This window comes from Rattus norvegicus, chromosome 14, assembly GCF_021556685.1.
Source record: "Rattus norvegicus strain SHRSP/BbbUtx chromosome 14, alternate assembly SHRSP_T2T, whole genome shotgun sequence".
Classification (NCBI taxonomy): domain Eukaryota; kingdom Metazoa; phylum Chordata; class Mammalia; order Rodentia; family Muridae; genus Rattus; species Rattus norvegicus.
This window is the reverse complement of record NC_141547.1, coordinates 101835726-101846749: the sequence shown is the minus strand read 5'-3', so window position 1 is coordinate 101846749 and position 11024 is coordinate 101835726. Positions and strand designations below refer to the sequence as shown.

The window sequence follows — 11024 nt, the reverse complement described above, 5'->3', positions numbered from 1 at the left end:
GTAAGAGTCACCCGGGTGGTACTGGTTTTGAAGGCATGAAGGGGTCATGAAAAGCATCTGAGGCTTGGCACTGTGAGAGGCCATGGAAGGCCATTGGTGAAGGTGCAGCCTCAGTTGCAGCTGACAGCCCAGGACTGAAGGGCCATGCACAGAAGTTGGTTGATAAACGAAAGGAATGAACTGCGTGATAAACTTGCCTGGCTCCAGAATGAACAATCTAAAGGTTTCTAGATGTGCCCTTGAAGAGAACCTTCTCTCCAGCAGCCATAGAGCTCAAGTTGCAGAAAATCAAACCGAAGCCCTTGTTGTAAGTTTTGCAGAATTACAGCAAAAATTCAAGTCTCAGACTCGGAGGGTGTCAGCAGTTAAAGCGAGCACATTGATTGGCCAAGAATGGGATCCTTAAACCCGGGATGGGGGTATGTGGGAAGACCCGGTTGAAGCTGAGAACTTTGAAGAAGTTTGAGTACCTGAGGAAAAAGTACTTTTAGCCCTCGCCCGTGAAATGCCCTTTTCAGTCAAGGAAATTAATCCTTCATTGTCTGATAAACCAGCAGTGACTTTCTGAAGAAAATGTCAGGCGAAACAATATGGATGTTCCTCAAGGGCCCCCCAGTAGTTTCTTCTGGACCTATAACCAGACTCAAGGCAAAGCTGGCCCTTTCGAGGGGATATACAGGATCCCAGATATTGAAACAAGAAGCTATGAAGTTGAAGTTGCCTTGGAGACCCCAAGATGTTAGAGACGCCAGAGCTGTGGGACACCTGCTGAGGAAAGCTGCAAACAGGGGGTGGAGCCAGCCCGAGAGGAAGAACTGTGTTGCAGCCAACAACACTGAAAGGAGATGGACAGCAGACGCGGAGATGCAGAATTGGAGTTTTCCCAGTCAGTTTTTGATCTTGTTTCTATCCAGGGTCTCTTCACAATGATGTTTGGAATGGTAACATATCCTGTGATGTTGGAAGTGTGTGATCCGCTTTTTGATTTTGATTCTGTAAGGGAATTACAGGAAAGAGATTGCATGAATATCAGAAGAGACTTTGAACTTTGGACTTTCTTTTTTTTCTTTTCTTTTTTTTTTTTTTCCTCCAGAGCTGGGGACCGAACCCAGGGCCTTGCGCTCACTAGGCAAGCGCTCTACCACTGAGTTGAATCCCCAACCCGAACTTTGGACTTTTAAACACTGTTGAGACTCTAGGTACTTTGGAAGGTGGACTGAATAGATTTTGTATTTTGCTATGGCTTTGAATTAGGTATGGCCCCATAGCTTTAACAAGCCAGGGAGTAGAATGTGGTGGTTTGAATATGCTTGGCCCACAGGAAATGTCACTATTAGGAGGTGTGGTCTTTGGAGTGGGTGTGGAGGAAGTGCATCAGTGTAGGGGGGGGGTGGGCTTTGAGGTTCTATGCTTAGGTGCTGCCCAGTGTTGAAGAGAGTCTTCTCCTGGCTACCTTTGGATTAAGATGTATTGCGTCTGCATGCTTTCTGTCATACCGATACTGGACTAAACCTCTGAAACTGTAAGCCAGCCCCAGTTAGATGTTGTGTGTTATAAGAGTTGCCTTGGTCATGGTGTCTCTTCACAGCAATGAAACCCAAATTAAGGCATTGCATGTAATTTAAAAAAAAAAAAAAAAACAACCCATAGCTTATCCTGCTACACCCTGGACCAGCAGCCGTCCACCTACTAGCCAATGCCTCTCCCACAAATGCTGGCTTTGCCTCTCCAGAACTCCGAGATCACTCTCCTGTGGGCGATCACCTCTCCCCTGGAGCTTGGTCCTTAGCCCAACCTTCCTGTTCCAAAGCCTGGCTAAATTTGGCCCAGGCTGTGTTCTTTCTCTCCCGCCCGCCTGAGTCACTGCAGAAAACACCAGACAGTGCTAACACTTTAAAACCTGCCCGATAGCACAACGGCTAGGCAAAGAATATCCTGCCCCAGTAAGCCCGTGCAAAGAGCGCACGATCCGTTAGAATATTATAAGCTGTGCACTACTGTGTAAGGCTGGGCAGATTCATCACTAACTGCTCTATTCCCACCCAGGAGATCCCTGCTGCTTGCAGCTCCTCCAGACCTTGTGCTTCTGCTCCACCTCCCATCTCCTCTCCTCCATCTTCCCTCTCTCCGTCCCTCCATCTCACTGTCCCCTTCTGCCCTCCTCTCTTTCTTTCTCTAAAACTTCCAGCCCCACCTTCCCTTCCACTGCCCAGTCACGGGCTCTAGCCTGTTAACCATTTAACCAGGTAACCAGTTAAGACGGGGAGCGAGTTCACATGGACTTGCCCGAGTGTGTGACCCGCTCTTGGTCAGGGGCAGGAGTGGCATCAAAATACAAACAGCAGCCAGGAGACCCACAGCACCAAGTCTGAAAGAGAGCAGGTTGTAGGGAGCAGGTGGGCGATGAGCTAAGATTGCTTACTTTTCTTTCTCACTTAACTTATAACGATATTATGTACCTAGGTTTGGGTGAGAATGTCCTGTTTGCAATACTTCGATATGAAAATGTCAAACATTTAGAAAAAGTAAGTGTACCACCATACCCATAATCTGTCGTTTATTTACACCACGGATGCAGAGACTGCTCAGGCTGGAGAGATGGCTCAGCAGGTAAGAGCGCTGGCTGCTGTTGCAAAGGACCCAGGTTTGATTCCCAGCGCCTACGTGGCCATTCACAACCCTCTGTGACTCCAGGTGCTACAGATCTGGCCTCTGAGTGTCCTGCATGCACACAGTGCATGGAATGCAAGTTAAACACCCTATGCCCAAAACAATAGAAGGATCAAAATCCCTTAAAAGGAAACTCCTATCCAAGACAATGTGTGGCTTTGTATGTTGGAAGTCATTTACTTCCATTTCTATTTTGTTAAGTAATTTAATTATGAACCAAAGCTAGATATTGTCAAGGGTGTCTCTCAAGTCTTTAACAATAGTACTTATGGGATCTCAGCTGACAACAAAAGGTATACATGGCCATCTACAGGGCAGTAACCGCTTAACAGTAACCCAGAACAAAATTCCACCAGCTCTGGCCAGCTCTCAAAGTCTAGGAAACTAGTAAGTAGAGCCACTTGTCCAGGATTGAACATAACTTTCCAGAAAACACTCAAAATAAGAAGCAAGAAAAACCATAATAGAACAATGACGTAATTACATTATCTTGTCCAAATGGACCCCAAAGGTCAGACTCACATAAGTAAATCCATGGCCACCAACTGTTGAAATCGCCCTCATGGAACAGATTAGGATGAGATTTATTTTTATTAAAAGCGTGTATTGTGTGTGTTCTGTGGAACGCCTGTGTGAGTGTACAGGAAAGTATGAGCAACTATGTTCACACGCATGGAAACACACATCTATTGCCAAGATTAGTACAGGCAGATTGACTGGTTAAAAAAAAGGAAGAAAGAAAAAAGGATTTCTTTTTTAGCAAGGACCAAGGTTAATTTTCAAAAACACATGCTCTCAAGGGAGAAAGTAAACCTCTAACCTGAGACAAAAGCATGAACACGACACAGTGGTAGACATTAGGACAAGGAGTAACTCACAGGAGTGCATATACTGTGGTACGTTGGAAGCCTGAGTGAATGGTTAGGAAACAAGAACAACTGTGTTCCCAGCCTCAGACAAAATACTTTGACAATATCCCTTTAGGTGCTAACTAGTGAGCTGGACAGAGGCGGGGGTTGAGAGCACAGGGTTGGAGTCCCAGCACCCACACTGGAGGCTCACAACCATCCAGTTACAGTAGATCCTGTGTGTCCTCCATTGGCACAGGAAACAAATACATGGTACACAGACATACATGCGGGCAAAACAACCATACACGTACAATTAAATAAGTCAAATGAGTCATTAATAAGATTTGTTTCTTCCAAAATTTAACAAATTATTGCCCAGTGAGACATTGGCCCATCCTTCTGACTGTAAGACGTGACGCTCTACGCTGGGTGGTACTATTTTAATTTTGTTTTATATCTGTGGTCCTTGCCCGTAGCTTCAAATAATGCTTACTAAGGGATACCAGCCCTTGACCTTCTTTCTATTCAGGGCTTCTGGATCGCTCTGGAAACTACATAAACCCCAGCGAGGGACACTTCTGACATACATGTCAGTTCATCTGGAAAGAGCCGTGTTGGTAATTGCCCCGGGACCCAACACATTGGATCTGAAAACCTTTGAATGTGAGTGATGTTATGATAGAAACGAATGTGAGTTTAACTGTTCGAATGCCAGGGTTAAAGCAGATCAAATACGCTTAAGGGGGATTGGGGGGGGTCTTGCAGCTGATACATGGCAGCCTGGCTAACCAGAGAGGAGAAGGTTGAACAACAGCAAAGCCACCACAGAAAACTCACTTTTGGTTTAATTAACCCACCTTTTGTGTTTATACTAATTGTAGGTCTGGAGGTCTGGAGGGGTGGCTCAGCAGTTAGAGCCCTTGCTGCTCTTCCAGAGGAACCGGGGTCAGCTCCCAGCACTCCTATCACAAGGCCCTCAACCATCTCTGACACCGGTTTCAGGGAACCTGGTGCCCTCTTCTGGCCTCTGTGAGTACTGCATGCATGTGATGCAGGCAAACACATACATAAATGCAAAACACACACACGCATAAAATTAAAAGGGGCTGGAGAGACTCACCGGGCAGTTAAGAGTATCTGTTGCTCTTACAGAAGAGACAGAACGCTCTGTGAGTTTAATTCTTCCCACCTATGGCTCATAGCCACCTTAACTCCAACCCTTCTGGCCTCCACAGGGAAACCTGCACACGTGTGTGTGTGTGTGTGTGTGTGTGTGTGTGTGTGTGTGTGTGTTCATGTGCATTCAGGAGAGTGTGGGTGTGCACCCAGGACGGCAGGGGCCTGGAGCAAAACTGAGACTGACACCTATCCAAACCCTAAAAATCCTCCCCTGAGCCCAGCAGGGGTTAGGACCCCTCTCTCCCTGCTCTGGGCCTGCGTGCTCCCCTCATGTGGGCCTACAAAACCTCGACCTCCCCCACCTCTGAGGACAGTCGTGTGATCTATGGCCAGATTACAGATTCAACTCTGCCCCTCCAAGTAAGAACATGATTGGCAAGAACCTGGAATTCCTCTGTCCTAGTTAGGGTTTTATTGCTGTGAACAGACACCATGAACCAAGGCAGGTCTTATAAAGGACAACGTTTAACTGGGGATGACTTACAGGTTCAGTCCAGGCAGGCATGCCATGGGAGGAGTTGACAGTTCTATATCTTCATCCAAAGGAAGCCAAGGGCGGGCTGAATCTCTCTTTCCCCACTGGGGAGAGCTTAAATTTAGGAGCCTCAAAGCCCACTCTAACAGTGACAGGCATCCTCTAACAAGGCTGAGCCTCCTCCAATAAGACCACACCTCCTAATAGTGCCACCTCTCATGGGCAAAGCATATTCAAGCCACCACAATCCCTTTTATATAAATGAAGCATTTCGAGCACCTCAGGTTCAGCCAGTGTTGTACACCCATCCTGAAAACCTTACCCACTCCCCAAGGACTATGTAGCCCAGTTCACCCCAAATGAAGCTGAGGTGTCTCATGAAGGTAATCCTGGAAGTCAACTCATCATACTCACAGCTGTCTAGACCCTATACCCCTCCCCACACCTCTGCTCCCCTTACCCTCGTGGTCTGGGTGGCCGATCACCTTCAGGGAAGGTGAAACCCACAGAAGCAGCAATGGATTCCCTGGAGCTGGAGTTATAGGTGAGTGGGAGCTGCCTGGCACAGGTGGGAGCTGCCTGACACAGGTGGGAGCTGCCTGGCACAGGTGGGAGCTGCCTGGCACAGGTGGGAGCTGCCTGGCACATCTTGATGTGGGTGCTGGAAACTGAATCCCGGTTCTCTGAAAAGAGCGGCTAGTGCTCTCAACAATGAGCATATCTCAGCCTTGTCTACTGTTACAGTTCTTGGTGCTCCTGCTGAACTGACTGTACCATCCTGCCTTGAATGAGTTTTGAAGCAGGCATATATAAGGTTAGGCTCTAGAAAGCCATCTTCAAGTGATCCTGACAGCCTCCTGAGCTTACAGTCTGATGCCTTTGAATATAATGTAAAAACCAAAGTGGGTATCTTCCCGGTTCCCAGAATTAAAGTAACAATACATAGAAACTTACGGTATCTATCACCACATCACATTCAGTGAGGGCCAGGGGACAGGCTTACCTGCACTCAGGATGTACCCTGTCTGTCTGTACTGTCAATCTTGGAAACAGGAGCAGCTCACAGAAGTACACCCCCTCCAGCGCTGCTGTCTGCCTCATACTCACACTAAGGCCTGAAGGTGGCTTGTTTCCTGTCACACTGAGGCATGGTGTCCACCCAGACGACAGAGTAGACTGGGTTTGCATATGTGTCTACTTGCACAGCCATTAGTAGATCAAAACAAATCACCTCTGTCTTCTCAGAAGCAGCCTTGATGTATAGAATAGAATAGATTCCAGGTCTCACAGCCACAGGAGCAGGGAGTGTGGGAGAAGCTGTGTGCGCTCATCTAGGAGCCTCGGGCTGGAGGAGTCCTCCAGGAAGTGTCCTGACTCTGCCAGGAGTGTCCTCAGCTTGTACACAAATTGACCTCCAGTCCCCCACTTCCACCCCACTCCACACTACAAACTATTCAGGGATGGAGAGCCTTTCTGGATGAGATGCTCTTGCTCCGGCCCAGCCAAAGACCCCTTCTGTGGTATGAAGATCTCTCTCTCCAAAATTCACCTTTCATAGTCTGTCCCCAGAGCAGCAGGGTTGGGGCCTTTGGGTGCTGTTTGGCAGAGCCCTTGTGAACGAGGTCTGGAGGGGAGAGTGTGCTCGGCCATGAGGCTGTGGAGCGCACAGTGTGGAGCACTCCTTTCTTAGGGAGGACAGTGCAAGGCAACGGCTGAAGGGAGCCCAGACCTAGCCTAAAGGCTCCTTGATCTCAGGCTCCACCTTCCAGAGGTGTGAGGAATAAATTTCTGTCCAGTACAAAGTATCCATCTGCAGTCCTCTGAAGTACAAAGTATCCATCCGCGGTCCTCTGAAGTAACAGCACGGAGTGGACCAGCGCCCTGACCCGTTTCATCTAGAGATGCTTTCCAGTGGGCAGAAGCTGCCTTGTTTTGTTTTGCCTTTGTTTTGAAGCAGGGTTTTGATAAGTGATGTTTTAAAGCATAATCCTCCTGCCTGAGCCCGCATCACTGTGCCACCACGCCTGGCATTGTTGCACGTTTTCTTAAGTTGCTTTCACCTAGGAAGACGCAGCTCTGCCCTTCCTGCTGTGGATTTACTCTCTTACCTGCTTAGGTCAGACCTGTGTTCACCTTCTGACTTATCGTCTTGTTTTATTCCTGCTTCCTTGGGCTGCGGCCTTCGCAGCATCCGGTTGTGAGTCTAGAAAGCCAGTGCGGTGGAACAGGAAAAGAGCATAGGCCGTTCCTCCTGGAGAGAAGTCCTTAAGAGACCCTGATCCAGGCGTTCCAGGTGGGTTTCAAAAGGGAGTGCACCAGTTAATCAGGCCTGTGAGAAGAATGGTTGGTGAGACCAGAGTCAGGAGAAGGAAGCTACGATCTGGAAAAGCCTTTTCTAAAAAAAACCAGCCAAGACCATGCCACATGCCCTCCACCCCACACCTCGGAGAGCAGCTATAGTCCACAGCTCCCAGAGAGGTTGGTGGCCTTCCTGCCCTCAGGTCGTGGCCTGGAGCTCAACAGTTCCATGGTTCTGTGAGGTCACTGAGAGAGAAGAATCAGGACTTGGGTCTGTCTCCAGCTGTTCCAAGTCCTCACTCCTTTGGGTTTTGGCAATTTTGGGATGAGGGGAGGTCAGCTGAGTGAGCAGTGGGTCCAAGTTCAGTCTCCCCTCTGGCCCCCGCAGTCTCTTACCGCCTTTATGAAGAGAAATTAGGCAGCGTGAGTCACTTCCACCAAAGCGAGCCGAGACTCCTCCGTGAAGCCCCACAGAGTGGGAGAACAACACCGAAAACAGCCTTTTGCTCTTCTGTTTCTAGACCTCGAAGAACAAACTAGGCTGAACAAGAATGTTTGCACAAAGCAAGTCTGAGAAAACAGAGGACATTTTAACATTGAGCACCGTGGCCTTCGAGACCAAGGCGATCACGTTCTTCATCATCCTGCTCATCTGCTTCTTTTGTATCCTCCTCCTCCTGGCGATGTTCCTGTACAAATGGTATAAGCCCCCGCTGATGGTCAGAGTAGGCCACAAGCACATCTAGAAATAACGTGAAATAGTTTCAAATAGCTGGTGGCACACACTGGTGAACACCTATAATCCTAGAGTTCTGGAGGGAGAAGGCAGGAGGGTTAGGAATTCAAGGTCCTTCTTTATGACACAGAGATGGCAAGGTCAACCTAGGCTATGGGAGACCCTGTCTCAAACCCCAATTGAAATAGAATTAGTAATGTAGTAAGTACCCACTTCGGGGGGTTAAAAGTGCCAGTTTCCTGTTCAAAGGCCAAAGTCCTGGACCATGCCGTAGAGCCATAGAGCCTTCCGTGTTGAAGCTTCTTTGTTATTTTAGTTACAGAAGTCAGAGCTTTGAAGAGGCAATGAGGCCCCTCTGTACAGGTGAAAACGACGATGAAAATTGCTTAGCTGTTAACACACAGATGAGCAGACCTGAAGTTAATGACAAGTAAGTCCAGAGACTGGGGAGTGGGCTTGCCGCTGAGGTATGACACCCCAAGTTTGGCTCCCAGCACCCACGTAAAATGCAAGTATGATAGCAACATCTTTAACCCCAACTGGAGGCAAAGACAAACAGATCCCAGCCCAGGGGAGCTGTGCACTTCAGATTCACTGACTGATCTCACCCCCACCCCTGCACCCCAAAAAAGCAAGGTGACGAAATGACATCTAGATGGCCACAAACATACCCAGTCACACACACACACACACACACACACACACACACACACAGTCACATACATGTACACATACACAGTATACATACACTCAGTCACACACAGATATACACATACACAGAGTTACACAGTCATACACAATACACTCTTAGACATACACACATAGACACACAGTCTCACACAGTCATGCACACATATACACATACACACACAGACATACATAGAGTTACACACACAGTCACACACACTATTATACACACAGTCGTGCACCCAGAGTTACACACAAACACATACCAACATAAAGTGATGTGGAAGTCCTGGCCATTTGTATGTGCGGTAATGTTGACTAAGACATATGATCTTTTGTTTTTTTAAAACTCTTGATGCCTTTCCAGGGTCCTACTGCACTTCGTAAACATGAACATGCCAGTGAGACCTGGCATTCTTGTACAAAGGCAGAATAAGAAAGAGATGGCCACATCCTTAGGAGACATCAAGACAGAAGAGTACAGAAACAGACAGACATATGAGCCTGCGATTTCTAGAGAAACCAAGCATGAGGTGACACATTCTCTCTCAGGGGTTGCTTGGGTTTGGTTGTGAGGAGGAGAGTCACCATGTGGGTGGAGTTAGTCATGATTAGAAAAGGCATTGTCAAGCTACAGGCTTCCACGGTTAGCTTTCATTCGTCTTAATATTTCTCCTTTGTTTGTCTTATACTCCTGGGATCTTAGAGTTATAAAAGTCCCTGCACCTTACCTAGGATCTAAACTTCTGTCATGTGGAAACCTGAAGTGAGTTGCAACTTTCCTATGGCTGTAAACAAGTGCTGTGCTCTTACTGCAGTCCCAGGAGCTTTCCACATCCGCACACAAGCACTTGTAGACTTCATGAGCTCCCCCAATGCCTCCGTAGCCTAAGGCAGCATCCTAGGCCATGTTGCTGTCAGCTTTGACTACACTCCTCAGATAACATTAGTCTGAATCAATGTACCCCTGTACGGCAGGGGAATATCACTGCTGTCTGTACCATTGGGAAATTCTTGTTCTATTTCTCGTTCTCAATGTGCATATGAGCAGTGCTTTAAAACATGGGGCTCCTCGCTGTTCCTGGGTTGGTCATTTGTCCGTCCCCTTCTCTCTTCAGGGTGAGTTTGCTGAGAAAATACCCATACATGTCCACAGAACTCCTACAGATAGAAGCCAAAAAAGACCTATCAAAGGAGTGACGTTTTCTAAGGAGGTGATCGTTGTGGATCTTGGCAACGAAGATGCTACACCTCGAAGCTATGCTCGAGAGCACAAGGAGAGGAAGTGAGGTGCAGGGAAAAGCTGTTCGACAAGCGCAACCTTTGACCGGCTGGACTCGGCTGACGTACTGGGTCATGCCAAGACAGCAGGAGGATGAGCAGTGAGCAAACGCAGATGGAATCCTACCTTTGCGGGAGGAGAGAACTGTGCAAAACTCTGTACGTAAAATACTGAGCCCCAGTATAGTTTTAAACAAACAAATCTGAGTTTGGTAAGTTGACTATAATAAATCTCCTTAAATGTCCGTCTGTGACACGGCGGCGAGCTTCCGGTGCTAGACTTGGATGTTAAGATCCTTTGCATTCTTTGATCAGAGGCACTCCGTGAGCATGCTGCCACTACCATCATGGGAGTCCTGAAATCTATGTCTGGGGTCCTCTGTGTATTGCATATAGTCCAGAACCTTCCCTGTCCTGATTATTACTTTATAAGATTGGCAAATTACTGCCAGCAAAACCTACTGCTAAATTTGGCAAACTTTAGGATTAAACAGTTCTTGGTTTCTGTCCTTTAAAATTACTACCAGAGGCAGGAACAGCGACACGCAGCTGCGGTATCAGCTGCTTGGGAGATGACTCGAGTTTATGTGAGACTAGGCTGGGCAATACACCAAGACCTCATCTCTAGTAAAATGTGCTGTTCAGACGCGGGATATTCAGCATAGAGCAGAATGGCCACCTTCAGAGGACTGCGGGAAACATGAGCAATGTGCTGGGGAATGGAAAGTCTGCCGGTTACAGCTGAGGAGGCTTGACCGACCGGTAACTTGGATAAACTGAGCAGCTGACAGGGTCCCACATGAGGTAGAAGCATGGTGGGAGAATGCATTAAATTGGTCTGGGCTGA

The 11024-nt window shown here is 47.8% G+C and overlaps 1 protein-coding gene and 1 long non-coding RNA gene across 5 annotated transcripts; one reads left to right on the top strand and one right to left on the bottom strand.

The window, feature by feature from the left end:
- Positions 1-356: 356 nt before the first annotated feature.
- Positions 357-7693, bottom strand: LOC108352815 (uncharacterized). 3 transcript variants are annotated; one of them, XR_015637644.1, is made up of 4 exons: positions 7618-7686; positions 7284-7504; positions 2287-2368; positions 357-993 (listed from the first exon to the last, which is right to left on the bottom strand). It is a non-coding gene; the product is annotated as an uncharacterized LOC108352815 (long non-coding RNA). The 3 variants fall into 3 exon arrangements; XR_015637643.1 differs by having other exon boundaries at positions 6179-7504; positions 7618-7677; XR_015637642.1 differs by lacking the exon at positions 2287-2368 and having other exon boundaries at positions 6179-7504; positions 7618-7693.
- Dema1 (DPM1 ER membrane anchor 1) lies at positions 2464-10455 on the top strand. Of its 2 annotated transcripts, XM_087584385.1 has the most exons (8): positions 2464-2525; positions 4051-4184; positions 4403-4550; positions 7364-7468; positions 7995-8173; positions 8526-8639; positions 9264-9429; positions 10015-10422. In XM_087584385.1, exons 5-8 carry the CDS (start codon positions 8025-8027, stop codon positions 10183-10185), a joined length of 600 nt encoding a protein of 199 aa, XP_087440511.1. In that variant the 5' UTR covers positions 2464-2525; positions 4051-4184; positions 4403-4550; positions 7364-7468; positions 7995-8024; the 3' UTR covers positions 10186-10422. The 2 variants fall into 2 exon arrangements, with proteins under 2 accessions (XP_087440511.1, NP_001406284.1); NM_001419355.1 differs by lacking the exons at positions 2464-2525; positions 4051-4184; positions 4403-4550; positions 7364-7468 and adding an exon at positions 7772-7896 and having other exon boundaries at positions 10015-10455.
- The last annotated feature ends 569 nt before the right edge of the window (positions 10456-11024 follow it).